A 16,779-nucleotide genomic window follows, 5' to 3' on the forward strand; every position below is an offset into this window, starting at 1 on the left:
CTTAGAATTGTGTGTGGACCTCCGGAAGAGCCACCTGGCAAAGGAAGGATTATATCAATATAAGAATATATGCCAGCAGGTAAAAATTTATAAAGTTTAATTATATTAATAATTGGAAAGTAAATATCAGCATTTAATAAATAACATGTAGAGGTTCTGGAACATATATTTTTGATTTCTTATTACGTGATATAATCATTTGAAGAATAATTTGTTAGGACTCATCTAGGTAGATATACTTCATATTATAATTGGTTTCTGTTATTAATAGGCTTCTTTGGAACCTGAACAATAGAACAAGGCTTTTGTTGTCTTATTATTATACGAAGTTAATATATTTTATTCAGATTTGAATTTCCTACATAGATTTTGTCCCTGATTAAGAAAAGTTACTTTAGCTCTTCTTATTTTGATACAGGTGAATATTAAGTCCTTGGAGGATGTAGTACGAGCTTATTTAAAACTAGCAGAAGAAAAAACTGAAGCTGCTAAAGAAGAATCTCAACAGATGGTCCTAGATATAGAAGATCTTGATAATATTCAGACTCCAGAAAGGTACAAGTGATGTTGACTTTTGATTACATTAATTTTGTTCCTGTTAAATATATTTATTTTTAAATGATCCTACTTATTTGTGATCTGGTTCCTCTCACATGAAAGCCTTTACCAAACTGAATCCTTTTTCTGATTAATCTGTATCAGATTGTATTTTAACATTTTAGTTTTGAGTCATGGCAATTTTATATCTATACCCCAAAATTTGCTTTATAAATCCTTCATAGGTGTATTTCTGCACTGTAATTTTTCTTGATTATCACTTGATCTGTTGTAACAAGCAAGAATAATGTGATAAAATATCCAATTATACAATATAAAATACTCTTTGTTTCTTAGTGTTCTCTTAAGTGCTGTAAGTGGGGAAGATACCCAAGATCGTACTGATCGGTTGCTTTTGACTCCATGGGTTAAGTTTCTTTGGGAATCATACAGGCAGTGTTTGGATCTTCTCAGAAACAATTCCAGAGTGGAGAGACTCTATCATGATATTGCCCAGCAAGGTAACACGAAATTTTACAATATCTTTGTGTAATATATACGTGATTGTTTGTCAACTTCTGATAGAATGACTTTCTTTTAAACAATGAATTATAATCTTTTCCTGATAAACATTTTAACAGTGCAATTTAAAAGAAAAGTCTAGCTTTTCGTTAAGAGAATAAGTGGAATAAATAACTCCAGGTGACTGATGGCAGTAATATTTTTAGCAAGTTCATAAGTGCTAAAATATAAATTTGGAATAATTTAATCTTGCAGCTTTCAAGTTCTGTTTGCAATATACTCGTAAGGCTGAATTTCGTAAACTCTGTGACAACTTAAGAATGCATTTGGGTCAAATTCAGCGTCATCACAATCAAAGTACAGCAATCAACCTCAATAATCCAGAAAGTCAATCGATGCATTTGGAAACTAGGCTTGTACAATTGGACAGTGCTATCAGCATGGAATTGTGGCAGGTACATACTTAATACAATATCAAAGCATTCCCATATTTTTCACCTTCTGTCTTCATTTAATTTTAAATTCCATTTTATCCTTTGGGACATTTTATTAGCTATTGAAATCGCTTTACTATCCATTCTTGTTCTAATTAATTATTACTGTTTTTTGTCCAACAATACGGCCTCCTCCAATAGGAAGTCCCAGCATGTTTTATAGGCATAAAATGAAATTAAGCCCCTCCCCCAAATTAAGGCCTATATTAAAACATGCAAAATGGGGGGAAATGGCGGGGGGCTTGCCGTCAGGAAGTACTTTTGTTGCACACCCGGATATGGTGCTGCCTGCGTTGACCTCGGCGTTGGTGGGGCACTTTGTATCGGGAGACCTGCCACCGTTGCTTTCCCTTCCCGTGCTGCCGCAGCGTTTAGAGCAACGCCGCGGTGTTAGGTGCAGCCACGGGGCGTTGGGTGTAGCCAGCATAGCCAGCCAGGGCTCTTCCCTGCAACCAGAGCCCGGCGGAGACACTCGGCTTCAGGCGCTCCTATCGCCGCCTTCTTGGGCATCGTTTGAAGGCAAAGGCCATTCTTTTAAAAACAACGCCCTATTACCGATATGACAAAGCCTCCCCTGCCCAAGAGGGCAGCCCAACCCCACGTGGGGAGGCGAATCTCCTGGGGCCACAGTGCAGGATCGGCCCACCCCGGGAGAAGTGCCCAGCCGTCATCCCTGCCTGGCGCCGGGGATGAGTGGAGGGCCCGGCGGGGGGGCGCTCGCTGCCTTGGCCAGAACTCTGCCGCTGGGCAGGAGGGCCCGCCTGTCAGCTGCGCTGGGCACCCCAGGCAAACTCTTCGCGCTTTGCCCGGCACCAGTCAGGGATGACGGCTGGGCGCTTCTCCTGGGGTGGGCGATCCTGTGCTGCGGCCCGGGAGATTCGCCTCCCCATGTGGGGTTGGGCTGCCCTCATGGGCAGGGGAGGCTTTGTCGTACCGGTAGTAGGGTGTCGTTTTTAAAAGAATGGGCTTTGCCTTTGAACGATGCTCGGGAAGGTGGCGACAGGAGCGCCCGAAGCTGAGTGTCTCCACCAGGCTCCAGTTGCAGGGAGGAGGCCTGGCCGGCCCCACGTGGCTGCGCCAAATGCCGTGGCATTGCTCTAAACGCCACGGTAGCACGGGGAGAAGGGAAAGCAACAGTGGCAGAAGGTCTCCCAATATGAAGTGCCCCACCAACGCCGAGATCGACATCAAGCTGTTGCCGCCTGCCCGCCCAAGGATGCAAGGGGGGGAGAATTAAGTCACCCCCCCCTGAAAAGATGGCCTAGCTGTTTTTTCAGGGCTCAAAAAAAAAAAAAGACTCGGCCTTATTATATGAGAAACACGGTAGAATTGATCTGAAACAAATTCAAGCGCCCGACTAAGAAATATATTCAGATTTAGCATGTGTACCTTCTCCCAAAGTAGATCCTGGAAATGGATTTGAGTCATTTTTGATGCAAAGGTTGTTTAAATTGCTCATGGCTTCTAAGGCAAAGGAAAAAGGCTGTGAAAAGAATGGGAGGAGAAAGGATAGTGGAGAAATTTCAGAGAAAACGGAAGGAGGACTCGGAAGATGACTGTGGAAGAGATCACAGTGATGGGAACTAAAATACTAAGAAACCAGTAGGCAGGCTCCTAGGTTTCTGAAGCAGAATCATTGTAGAAGTTAGGAGCTGCCAATAAAACTTCAACATAGAGATAGAGTAACTTCTGTAAGGGGAAAAAAGAACCCTAGACAGTGGGCAGGAGAAGATTGTTGTAAATTATTTGGAGGGTTGAGAGATAAGAGTTTAGAAGCATTAGGATTTTTAAAACCTGTTCTTATCCTTTCAAAACCAAAAAGCATTTGATGCCTTGGGACATAACCTCTCTCCTACTTAGCTTACATTTACAGCCCTCTCTAAAAAAGTTAAACATTCGCAATTCTGTGTTACTGCTCCAGCCATCTTCCTTCCAGGAGTTCTGCCTCAGAGCCTGGAGTTATTCTGAACTCTTAATTGCATTTTTTTAAAATATTTTTTTTTTTAAATTATCCTGCTTTTATTATTTTTACAAATAAAGTTGGCAGACATCCAACACATCTTCCTCCTCCTATTTTTCCCAAAACAACAACCCTATGAGGTGAATAGGGCTGAAAGAGAGTGATTGACCCAAGGTCAGCCAACTGACGTTTCAAGGCTGAGGTGGGATTATAACTCATGGTCTTCCTGTTTTCAGCCTGGTACTTAACCACTAGACCAAATTGGCTCTATTCAGTTGAATACTGTGAGAGAGTGTGCAATATATTTCTCAATTTGAGGTTGATTATTCTTTCCTAACCATTGCCTTTATCAATGGACAAGGCAATGATAAGGGATGAATTAATTCCATAGGTGCAAATTTCAGTGCTAAAAATAAATGGATGTACAATTTATTTGTAATGGAGGTTTTCCAAATAAATGTGCTTAGATTCAAGTAGTAATCAACATATGTATATTAATAGATCTATTGGTGTGTGATATTCCTTAGTTTTTTCCCTGGTGGTAATTTGACATATAGTCTTTTTTTTTTTTTTTAGGAAGCTTTTAAAGCAGTGGAAGATATACATGGGCTATTTTCCTTATCCAAAAAGCCACCAAAGCCCCAGCTGATGGCAAATTATTACCACAAAGTTTCTACAGTGTTTTGGAAATCAGGAAATGCCCTCTTTCATGCATCTACACTTCATCGTCTTTATCATCTTTCAAGAGAAATGCGAAAAAATCTCACACAAGAGGAAATGCAGAGGTGGGGAAAATCCATGGCTTGGAGCAATTTTGTTTTTGGAATCATTAATAGCAGTTTTGAACTTCCATTTAGCTATATCCAATATTATTTCAGTGGACTTTATAATAAACAACAATGAAATTTTTTCTGCTCTGTTCCTTGCATATACAGGTGAAACTCGAAAAATTAGAATATCGTGCAAAAGTTCATTTATTTCAGTAACTTAAACGATGAACCTAATATATGAGATAGACTCATTACATGCAAAGCAAGATAGTTCAAGCCTTGATGTGTCATAATTGAGATGATTATGGCTTACAGCTCATGAAAACCCCAAATCCACAATCTCAGAAAATTAGAATATTGTGAAAAGGTTCAATATTCTAGGCTCAAAGTGTCCCACTCTAATCAGCTAATTAAACCATAAAACCTGGAAAGGGTTCCTGAGCCTTTAAATGGTCTCTCAGTCTGGTTTAGTAGGAATCACAATCATGGGAAAGACTGCTGACCTGATAGTTATGCAGAAAACCATCACTGACACCCTCCACAATGAGGGAAAGCTTCAAAAGGTAATTGCAAAAGAAGTTTGGATGTTCCCAAAGTGCTGTATCAAAGCACATGAATAGAAAGTTATGTGGAAGGGAAAAGTGTGGAAAAAAAAGGTGCACAAGCAGCAGGGATGACCGCAGCCTGGAGAGGATTGTCAGGAAAAGGCCATTCAAAAGTGTTGGGGACTTTCCCAAGCAGTGGACTGAGGCTGGAGTCAGTGCATCAAGAGCCACCACACACAGACAGATCCTGGACATGGGCTTCAAATGTCATATTCCTCTTGTCAAGCCGCTCCTGAGCTAAAGAAAAACAGACCTGGTCTGTTGCTTAGTGTCCAAGGTTCTCTTTTCTGATGAGAGCAACTTTTGCATCTCATTTGGAAACCAAGGACCCAGAGTCTGGAGGAAGAATGGAGAGGCACACATTGCAAGATGCTTGAAGTCCAGTGTGAAGTTTCCACAGTCTGTTGATTTGGGGAGCCATGTCATCTGGTGTTGGTCCACTGTGCTTCATTAAGTCCAGGGTCAACTCAGCCATCTACCAAGAGATTTTGGAAACTTCATGCTTCCTTCTGCAGGCAAGCTTTATGGGGATGCTGATTTCATTTTCCAGCAGGACTTGGTATCTGCCCACACTGCCAAAAGCACCAAAATCTGGTTAAATGACCGTGGGATTACTGTGCTTGATTGGCCAGCAAACTCGCCTGACCTGAACCCCATAGAGAATCTATGGGGCATTGCCAAGAGAAAGATGAGAGACATGAGACCGAACAATGCAGAAGAGTTGAAGGCCGCTATTGAGGCATCCTGGTCTTCCACAACACCTTAGCAGTGCCACAGGCTGATAGCTTCCATGCCATGCCACATTGAGGCCGTAATTGCTGCAAAAGGGGCCCAAACCAAGTACTGAGTACATACACATGCTTATACTTTTCAGATGTCCGATACTCTATGTACAATCCTTGTTTTATTGATTGCATGTAATATTCTAATTTTCTGAGATTGTGGATTTGGGGTTTTCATGAGCTGTAAGCCATAATCATCACAATTATGACAAATCACAGCTTGAACTATCTTGCTTTGCATGTAATGAGTCTATCTCATATATTAGTTTCACCTTTTAAGTTGCATTACTGAAGTAAATGAACTTTTGCACAATATTCTAATTTTTCAAGTTTCACCTGTACCTAATGGTGCTCAGGAAAGCCCAAAAAGATAAAACGGTATATGGCTGGAGGAGAGAAATAAATAGATTGTGCTGATACATGCATGCTATTGGCATAATGAGTGCACTGTTTTAGCTAAAGAAATATAGAGGGAGAGTGGAAGACACGTTCTTAACTGTTTAAATGTAAACAATAGGGATCCTATGCCAAATCATCTTATTTCTGCCTTGTCTTTAGGATGTCAACAAGAGTGCTTTTGGCTACTCTGTCAATTCCAATAACTCCTGAAAGAACTGACATTGCTCGGCTTTTGGACATGGATGGCATAATTGTTGAAAAGCAACGCCGATTGGCAACATTGTTAGGACTTCAGGCTCCGCCTACTCGTATTTCTCTTATTAATGATATGGTAAGTACTTTCCATAAACATGTTTAGGTTGCTAGTTTATGTTATGCAGACTTTATTTGCAGGAAGTGTCATTTTAACCCTTCCAGCATATAGACATGTTGAATTACTTGTAAATTACAATATGCTTAATATCAACACCGGTGGATTGTAATCTTAAGTATTAAAATATGCCTGCATGTACACATGAAACCCTATCTGAGAAAAGTCATTGATGTTAACAATTGTTTTTAATTGATGTTTCATAGGTGAGATTTAATGTGGTTCAGTATGTCGTCCCAGAGGTAAAAGAACTTTATAACTGGCTTGAGGTAGATTTTCATCCACTGAAGTTATGTGGCCGCGTATGCAAGGTAAGATTTTTAGACAGGTGTCAATGCAAATTATGGTTTATAGTGAATGATTTTTTATTACTTTGAACTGTGCAAAAAAGAGTGTTAGATCTTGATTATTATGTGATTTTTTTTTCTTATTGTTTAACTTATACAGCTTCCCATCTCAACGGTGAACCTAGGTTAAGTCTCATATTGATCCTATATATTGCTTGATAGATTTTCTTTTTAAAAGCCTGTAAATAAAACAGTTTTTACTGTTGCCAATTCTTCAATATGTTTTCATTTTAAGAAATTACCTTTTCTAAATTTATGCATAGCATTCAGAAGTGTTTATTAATAAATGAAATGTTAGATGAATTTGCATTTACACAGTTGGTACTGAATCAAACAGAGCAAACCTTTAATTCTTTACTGTATTGATAGAGGTGATGTAGGAAAAACTATTGCAAGATTTTATGTTTCATTACTATTCATGGAAATAGCAGTTATCTTTTGTTCACCAGTATATTGTACTTCTGACATCTAGAATTCCTTCACAATTGCAGAATACAGTATATTTCTGTTTTCTTAAGATTTATTAAATAATAGGTAATGGTTATTTAGTGTATCATATATATACAGTAATTTCCAATAATATATACACATAACACATTTAAACTAGATACTTGTTGAAATAGTGAAATTACTATTAGCACTGAACTAATTAATATTGGTTACCTTAAGTGCTGATTTTCCTAGAAAATGTTATGCATATTTTTCAGTGATTGTCTCAGTTTGCATTAATTTTCATTTCGAGGCGTGTTCCTGTGTAGAGCAGTTGTAGCATATCAAGTGAGAAGCAAGTGCATCATTCATATGTGTATTATTTGTGTGCGCTCTTTTTGTGTGTGGGGGGGGGGGCAGGTGGAGGAAGAGAGATTTGCATGAATGATAACCTGGCCAAGATTTACAGAATTTTCACTGTTGTTGTAATATGAGTGCATTATTGGAAATAAATAGTTTGAGCAATCTAGTAAGAAAAACCCATCTAAATCAACCCTACTCCCATTCACTGATGCGCTGGTTCTATGCAGGTTTTAAACTGGGTAAGAGATCAATCTGAGAAAGAGCCAGAATTGCTATTATATATTCCTCATCTGCAAAACAACACCATCCTTAGATTACTTCAGCAGGTATGGTTGTAAACAATACTTTTAAAAAATTGACTTGTAATTGTAAACATTTTCACTATGTGTCTTCAATATATCATATTAATTTATGTATCTGAATGCATTAAAGGTCTTTTGATTCTAAAGCACATATCATTGACCTGCTTCCTTTGCACTGGTAAGCAGTGTTATTTCTGGTGTGCTAAAGGGAGATTGTGAAGGCTAATTAGCAGCTTTGCTTCATTTAGAATTGCTGCCAGTCTCCTTCATACATGTTTGCTGCTCAAAATAGTGAAGGTTTTTTAAAAAATAAATGGCAATTGCTAATATCAAGTATTATTTATATTTGAATAATTATTCTTGATCTTGAAGTTCTTAAAGTTGGTTGAGTTCTTTAAAAAAATTTGAGTGTTAGGAAACTGGTATGATTTATTGGAAGGAGATGAATATTTCTTTATTTTTTTCAGGTGGCTCAAATTTATCAAAGCATTGAATTTTCTCGCTTGACAACTTTGGTTCCTTTCGTGGATGCTTTCCAACTAGAACGTGCCATTGTTGATGCAGCCAGACACTGTGATTTACAAGTGAGTGATATGGACAAGAGTCAGATATTTGTGTATATTTGTTTTTCTTTAAATCTGAATTTTTCATGATTAAAAACAGAAAGTAGCAGGTATTACATCTTACTGTCAGCTCTCCCAGATAAACCAGACAGGAAACATAACTGGGTGAGCTAATTCTATTTTATTGTAAGACTACATTAACAGAATCTTGCAAGTCCCATCACTTTCAGCTACCTGATCAATTAGAGTGGGTCTTTCCTAAATTTCTTCCTTTGATCTTAAGCAACTGAGGGCTACCACTTCTACCTGATAATTTCCTAGACAACATCTCTCCCCCTCATTCATCAAGGTCATTCTCACATACCTTTAAACAAGCAGTTTCAGTATATTTTGTTTAAGTGGAAAAAGATATAAAGCAAAAGCCCATCACTCTGAATTATCTTCTGCCTACTAAAGTAATGAAAAATATGGATAATCCAAATGAGTTCCCCAACTAATGATATTTAGAAGTAAAAATGAATATAATCGCAATATCTTCCTAAATAAACTTTATTTTTAACTCCTTATTTCTGGCAGCATAGTTAGAAAGTGGAGCTGCAATTTCTAAGCTGTAATTCTTTGTTTGTTTTATGGTATACTTATTCAGTGGAACTCAGTAAATTATTACTGAATGTACATGCATAGAATCCTGTTAGTTGGTTAAATAGACATTAACCTTGCCAAAAATGTGTGTGTTGGAGAAGGTAGAATGTTTATTTTAGATGTCTGTTGACATGCATGTTATTTAAAAGCAGAATATTTTATTTTAAAATGTTTTCGATGTGCATGTTTGGATAAATAAAAATAGAACAGAACTTAGTGCTTAAATAATATGTCAATGTATTAACAGTTTTTCAAATGAATTCTTAGCATCAAGAGCAGTAATATAGCAATTGCAATAGCACTTAGACTTATATACAGCTTCACAGTGCTTTTGCAGCCCTCTCTAAGCAGTTTACTCTTTTTGACTTACTGATTTTTACTGACTTTACTTTTTAAAGGTTCGCATTGATCATACTACCCGAACATTAAGTTTTGGGTCCGATTTAAACTATTGCACCCGAGAAGATGCTCCTCTTGGACCTCAGCTGCAGAGCATGCCCTCTGAGCAGATTAGGAACCAGCTGACGGCCATGTCATCTGCACTTGCAAAGGCTCTAGAATTTATTAAGCCACCTCATCTATTGGTAAATAGCTTTTGGTCTGCTTTTTAAAAGTATTGTGTACCTTGGGAAAGCTTTGATGTGTTCAATTATGATTAGAGTGCTGTTTTTCCTTCTAATTCACATTTCTTGTTTCTCTAGTAAATTGGGGTCCTTCCCATGATTTTAGTCCCAATGGGTAAAACTCACATTTGGGAAATAAAAAGAAGATGAAATGAATTATTTTAAGATTTTTAAATGCCATCTCAGATTAATTATGATAAGATAACCTTTATTATTTTTTATTTTGCGCACACTGGCACAAATTAAAAATGCTGCCTGCTGTCAAAAAAAAAAGTGTGCGCGCACACACACACACTCGTCCATTTTGAATACATAGCAGAAAGAGGAAACTTAAGGCTTCACAAGATCAATACTATATTGAACAAAACTGTGACTGAATCTAGATGTTCTTCTTCTGATACTAGGAAGCCCCCTCCTAGAAGCTAACAAAGGAAACGGGTCATGGAGAGGAGATGTAACGTCCCAGACAATCCTGCAGACCCTGATCAAGCAGAGTTTATATGTTATTCCCTGGGTAAAACAGAGTGAACTGACAATAATCTTTTGGTAAATAAAACTACCAATTGAGTCAATAAAATTATATTTTAGTAGAAGATGGTGGCTGCCTTAGTGAACTGGACGACAGACTTCATTGTACTTTCAGAATTCAGGACTGTCATAATAGGCCAACATAAAGATCAAAGGGTCAACAAAAGTTCTCATTCTTTGGGTTAAAATTGCAGCTAGGACCTGGATTGCCGTTGTTAAACAAAGTGGTTATAAAGTGTGATGTCATGTGACTTTATCTTGTAGCAACAGCAGTCTCAAGCAGACCTGGTTGCCATTGTAACCCCAAAATGTGTGGGGAAAAACTGAATTACACCATTTGTAAGTCAAAGATAAAGAGTGATAAAGAATGAAGCTACTGTCTCAGGCATAATACAGGGAAGCTATTCTATTTGCTATTCTACTTCAGGCAACAAAATACTTGGGCCCTTCCTGAAAGGTGGGAGGAGGAAGGAGGAATGTAGAAGAGTAACGATCTAGAACAACTACAGGTAGTGCTACAGGTGGTCCTTACTTGCAACCATTTGTTTAGTGACTGTTCAAAGTTACCATGGCACTGAAAAAGTGACTTTTAACCATTTTTCAGAGTTACAACCATTGCAATATCCAGAGTCCTTCAAAATGTAATTCATGGACTTAACTCTAAAAGAATCAAGAAATACAGAGTTCATTCTTATTGGTAACTAATCAATGTGTACAGTAAAATAATATATATTATTTGCATATCTTAATAAATTTCCTAAAAGCTTTCAGTTAGGTTTTTGCTTTGATGGGCAAATTTGGAACTGTGATAAATTTTCTCAGGACTTTTGCAAATGGTTGCTATGGTTGGCCCACAGCTGTTTTAGAGTTCCATTTTACTGGAATTCCGTCATCCATCCATTTTCTACAGGATACTTCTTACCACTCCTGTTTAACTTCGTTATTTTTCTAGCAGTTGGGCATATTTCCAAACAAAGCTGTTTCCTAAGTCTAAAGCCTCTGAATATTAACTTTTATTAGAGAAAATATGGGAGATGGCATTCTAATTGAAATTTCCAAGTAAGCAGCAATATTGTATTAGAGAAGGTGATTTTAAAAATATTTTTATAACTTGATACGGATATATTATGGTTCTTCCATTTCCAAATGATTGACAAGTTACTGTGATTTCAGTTATTTATTGGAAATCAGATCCTTGAATGATATTGCTCTAGATATCTCTGTACATTAAAATTAATCAGCATCTGATTATTTATTATACCTCTGCCTTTTTACTTATGAAAACTGTGACTTACAAGAATGAAAAGAAAAACATAAAACACGATTTTTAAACTAATCCACTTAAAATCAGTGAATAGCTAACGCTGAGTAAAAGAGATGCATTTTTGCCATTGTTACAAAGATGGGAGCTACACTTACATACCTTCCTAGAGATAGCATTCTATACCTTAGAAACAACACAGGAAACAGCCTATTTGTTAGAAAACTCAGATTATAGCAACAAGATCTTCAAAATCGCCTTTTCTGCTGAACTAAATAAATAGTATTGTTCTGAATTTTAGTAATGTATGTTGTCTCTTGTAGCATTTGAATCTCAAAAAATAATCCTGTTGTTAACCTTTATTCAGCTAGAAAAGGAAGAACAACATCAACAGGCAGTTACAGCTTACTTAAAAAATTCAAAGAAAGAACATCAGCGTATCCTTGCTCGCAGGCAAACTATTGAAGAAAGAAAGGAACGTCTTGAGAGTTTGAACATTCAGCGTGAAAAAGAAGAGCTGGAGCAGCGTGAAGCTGAACTTCAAAAGGTTCGCAAAGCTGAAGAAGAGAGACTGCGCCAGGAGGCAAAAGAGCGTGAAAAAGAGCGTATTCTGCAGGAACATGAGCAAATTAAAAAGAAAACTGTTCGTGAACGTTTGGAGCAGATTAAGAAGACAGAGCTGGGAGCCAAGGCCTTCAAAGATATTGATATTGAGGTAAGGAGGGTTATTTTTGTGTGGTAATGAGTTAATTTTTAATTTATGGCCTGGCCGCTTGTTAAGGGCAATTTTTTCAAACAACGCACTGTCTGTGTCATGCTGCCTGAAATCTTTTCATTTAGGAATAAAAGGATTGTAAGTCAAAGCAAGTTTTCTGTTTCTACTATGCTAACATGAAGAAGATGATCTAGCAGCTTCAGAGTTTGGGGTTTCAGACTTGTGCTATTCCAGCATTTATTCCTGATTCTTCCTAAAGTGTGTAGTCCCAGTTGCTTGTCTTTCATCTTGTCTGGATTAGGTTTCCTAACTTTAAAGTGTTTCTCCAAATTTGACTTAAGGTACTACATTCTGTATAATAAAATAATTGATAAGTATATTAAATGTTTAAGGAAAAACACTAAATTTATTGTGGGAAATACAGCGCATTTAAACTACAGAAATGTTTTCATCATCTTTAGAAATCTTTTTTTGTTTTATTATTTATTATTGGTAGGATCTTGAAGAATTGGATCCAGACTTCATTATGGCAAAACAGGTTGAACAGCTTGAAAAAGAAAAGAAGGAATTGCAAGAGCGTCTGAAGAATCAGGAGAAAAAGGTAAAAGCCGGTATAGATGTAGGCAGAAAACAACAGCAGTTACAACTAAACTGAAAATGTTTTTGTTTTCTCAACCTTAAAAAGAATAAATCAACTTTTTTTTAAAAAAAAATCTAGATTGACTATTTTGAAAGAGCAAAACGTTTAGAAGAAATTCCACTGATTAAGACTGCCTATGAAGAACAAAGAATCAGAGATATGGATCTTTGGGAACAGCAAGAAGAAGAAAGGGTAAGATTTTTTGAGAGCGAGCTTATTTGAGAAGCAATTCTTGGTAATAACATTATTTTTCTAGTAAACTTCAATTCAAGTTAATTTGCTTGTCCTCTAGCAACATTTCATGGACAAAATCATTGTTACTGCAAGCATTGGAAAATTCTAGTCTCTTTGGAATTTTGTCAGCCCAAAATGAATGTCTTCTAACAGAATAAATTAAGCAAGCTATAAGTAAATTAACTTCATTGCTATAAAGTTTCTCTAATGAAATATATGGCATAATGGCTAAAATCATGTACTTAATGCAAAACTGTAAGTACATATATAGGTAGTCCTTGACTTAGGATCACAATTGGGACTAAAACATTTGTCGCTCAGTGATGTAGTTAAGTTTGCTGATTTTATGACCTTTTTGCTGCATTAATTAAAGAAATCCAGCTCTCCCCTTTGACTTTGCTTGTTAGAAGCCGCCTGGGAGAGTCACAAATTGCAATCACGGGACCCAGGTTTCTGCAACGGTTGTAAATTCATGCTGGTTGTCAGGCACCCGTATTTTAATCATGTAATCCTGGAGTGACTGCAATGGTCATAAAGTGGACTGGTTGTAAATCACTTTTTTTCAGTGCCATCATAACTCTGAATGATTGCTAAAGAAATAGTCATAAGTCAAGGACTACATGTTAGCAGACCCCTCAATGTTTTCTTCAGTGTGAAACTTAAGTCTGGTAAATTTTAGGCATTGGAACCTAAACATCATATCCAACAGTATATTGGCTTGATTTGATTTGACCTTGAATGTGTTACAGATCACCACCATGCAACAGGAACGTGAAAAGGCTCTTGAGCATAAGAATAGAATGTCACGGATGATAGAAGACAGTGAATTGTTTATAACTAGGCTCAAGACTGCAAGGAGATCAGTTTATGAGGTACATTTAATTTTTTCCTAACTATAATCCTACATATGGGATCTTTTACTACAGTCATAAATTAGAATGGTCAGGCAATATCTTAAAAAATCAGCACTAGGTTTGACATTTAAGGCATTAGCTCAGCCAAAATTGGCTAGGGTTGTTTCCAACATTCCCTGTTTATATTTTTATTTGAGTGTTTATTGTACATTCAGGAGAACATGCAACTTTTACAAAAAAAAACACCCCGAGTTACCTTGAAGTAAGATAGGTGATCAATAAATAAATAATAAAGTTTAAATTAAAATGATGGGTTTTGATAGACTTTCAAAATTATCTTATAGTACTACATTCTAGTACTATAATTTCTTTGCCTTTAAAGGTTAACAGAAAGGTTCCTCAATTCATTTTCCCATCCTGCAGATGGGGCGATGGCTTGGAAAGCTGCATTCAGTTCTTGAGTTATACCACCTATATTTGAAATCTATGTTATATACTGTCATGCAACAAAAAATCATGAATATTATTTATAAAATCACATGAGTTTACTTTGTGTGGACAGTTCATAGTATGTTTACCTAAATTTGTTGTCTGTTACTTCACATCTTATTGTTACAAGAATGTAAACAGCACTTGTTTTCTTGTTTGGCTTTGTATAACTAGCTTTCCAAGTGGATAGAATCTCAGTGTATTTTTATCGCCATCTGCAAAGCTAGAAAGTAATTTGACATATATCCATATTTGACCTTCTGTGTACTGCTTGTACTATTTCTGTAGTTCCAGATTAAGTATTGTTGTTTCAGGAAAAACTTAAACAATTTGAAGAAAGATTAGCAGAGGAAAGATGTAATCGTTTAGAGGAACGTAAGAGACAGCGCAAAGAAGAAAGACGCATTACTTACTATCGAGAGAAAGAGGAGGAAGAACAAAGATTACAAGAGGAGAAGATACTTAAAGGTAAATGCTGAAAAGTTCTTCCTAAAATAACATTCTATCCTCATCTTTCTATTTATACAGATCTTATACACTGCTCAAAAAAATAAAGGGAACACAAAAATAAGACATCCTAGATCTGAGTGAATGAAATATTCTTATTAAATACTTTGTTCATTACATAGTTGAATGTGCTGACAACAAAATCACACAAAAATTATCAATGGAAATCAAAGTTAGCAACCCATGGAGGTCTGGATTTGGAGTTACACTCACAGTGGGAAAAAACACTACAGGCTGATACAACTGTGATGTAATGTCCTTAAAACAAGTCAAAATGAGGCTCAGTAGTGTGTGTGGCTTCCATGTGCCTATATGACCTCCCTACAATGCTTGGGCATGCTCCTGATGAGGTTGCGGATGGTCTTATGAGGGATCTCCTCCCACAACTGGACTAAAGCATCCCCCAACTCCTGGACGATCTGGTGCAACATAGCGTTAGTGGATGGAGCAAGACATGATGTCCCAGATGTGCTCAATTGGGTTCAGGTCTGGGGAACGGGCGGGGCAGTCCATAGCATCAGTGCCTTCGTCTTGTAGGAACTGCTGACACACTCCAGCCGCATGAAGTCTAGCATCGTCTTGCATTAGGAGGAACCCAGGGCCAACTGCACCAGCATATGGTCTCACAAGGGGTCTGAGGATCTCATCTCAGTACCTAATGGCAGTCAGGCTACCTCTGGCGAGCACATGGAGGGCTGTGTGGCCCCCTAAAGAAATGTCACCCCACACCATTACTGACTCACTGCCAAACCGGTCATGCTGGAGGATGTTGCAAGCAGCAGAACGTTCTCCACGGCATCTCCAGACCCTGTCAGGTCTGTCACATGTGCTCAGTGTGAACCTGCTTTCATCTGTGAAGAGCACAGGGTGCCAGTGGCGAATTTGCCAATTTGGTGTTCTTTTGCAAATGTCAAACGTCCTGCACGGTGTTGGGCTGTAAGCACAACCCCCACCTGTGGACGTCGGGCCCTCATACCACCCTCATGAAGTCTGTTTCTGACCGTTTGAGCAGCCACATGCACATTTGTGGTCCGCTGGAGGTCATTTTGCAGGGCTCTGGCAGTGCTCCTCCTGTCACTCCTTGCACAAAGGCGGAGGTAGTGGTCCTGATGCTGGGTTGTTGCCCTCCTACAGCCTCCTCCATGTCTCCTGATGTACTGGCCTGTCTCCTGGTAGCGCCTCCATGCTCTGGACACTATGCTGACAGACACAGCAAACCTTCTTGCCATAGCTCGCATTGATGTGCCATCCTGGATGAGCTGCACTACCTGAGTCACTTGTGTGGGTTGTAGACTCCGTCTCATGCTACCACTAGAGTGAAAGCACCGCCAGCATTCAAAAGTGACCAGACCATCAGCCAGAAAGCATAGGAACTGAGAAGTGGTCTGTGGTAACCACCTGCAGAACCACTCCTTTATTGGGGATGTCTTGCTAACTGTCTGTGCTTTCCACCTGTTGTCTATTCCATTTACACAACAGCATGTGAAATTGATTGTCAGTGTTGCTACCTAAGTGGACAGTTTGATTTCACAGAAGTGTGATTGACTTGGAGTTACATTGTGTTTTTTAAGTGTTCCCTTTATTTTTTTGAGCAGTGTGTTTCTTAATAGTAATTTTGCATATTTTTGGGGATAGATGTGTGTCATGGCAGCTACTAGAAGTAGACATTTGTTCAGGGTATCTCACAAATCAGAACAGAGATAGTCTTTGCTTCACTACCATTTATTTAGTGCCTGTTCAAAGTTATGGCACTAAAAAAAAGCAACTTACAACCAGTTCTTATACCTATGACCCTTGCAGAGTCCCCGGAGTCACATAATTGTCATATGAGTGCTTGGCAACT

General features: G+C 38.0%; 1 protein-coding gene and 1 non-coding gene across 2 annotated transcripts in view; both read left to right on the forward strand.

Annotated features, from left to right (window-relative positions):
* Window positions 1-6: 6 nt before the first annotated feature.
* EIF3A (eukaryotic translation initiation factor 3 subunit A) overlaps window positions 7-16,779 on the forward strand; it is a 32,359-nt gene continuing 15,586 nt past the window's right edge. The window contains exons 1-15 of the mRNA XM_087932654.1: window positions 7-79; window positions 419-555; window positions 895-1,058; window positions 1,315-1,514; window positions 4,090-4,298; window positions 6,229-6,400; window positions 6,646-6,750; window positions 7,806-7,904; window positions 8,348-8,464; window positions 9,484-9,669; window positions 11,865-12,212; window positions 12,709-12,813; window positions 12,931-13,044; window positions 13,836-13,958; window positions 14,744-14,897. Coding sequence (XP_087788780.1) covers window positions 509-555; window positions 895-1,058; window positions 1,315-1,514; window positions 4,090-4,298; window positions 6,229-6,400; window positions 6,646-6,750; window positions 7,806-7,904; window positions 8,348-8,464; window positions 9,484-9,669; window positions 11,865-12,212; window positions 12,709-12,813; window positions 12,931-13,044; window positions 13,836-13,958; window positions 14,744-14,897 — 2,143 coding nt within the window. The 5' untranslated portion in view covers window positions 7-79; window positions 419-508. The remainder of the gene's footprint in view (window positions 80-418; window positions 556-894; window positions 1,059-1,314; window positions 1,515-4,089; window positions 4,299-6,228; window positions 6,401-6,645; window positions 6,751-7,805; window positions 7,905-8,347; window positions 8,465-9,483; window positions 9,670-11,864; window positions 12,213-12,708; window positions 12,814-12,930; window positions 13,045-13,835; window positions 13,959-14,743; window positions 14,898-16,779) is intronic.
* LOC113439218 (small nucleolar RNA SNORA19) lies at window positions 8,025-8,156 on the forward strand. Its single transcript, XR_003374520.1, has one exon. It is a non-coding gene; the product is annotated as a small nucleolar RNA SNORA19 (small nucleolar RNA).

The sequence above is a fragment of the Pseudonaja textilis genome, chromosome 4, assembly GCF_049901715.1.
Source record: "Pseudonaja textilis isolate UNSWEBS1 chromosome 4, rPseTex1.2, whole genome shotgun sequence".
In the NCBI taxonomy this organism is placed as follows: domain Eukaryota; kingdom Metazoa; phylum Chordata; class Lepidosauria; order Squamata; family Elapidae; genus Pseudonaja; species Pseudonaja textilis.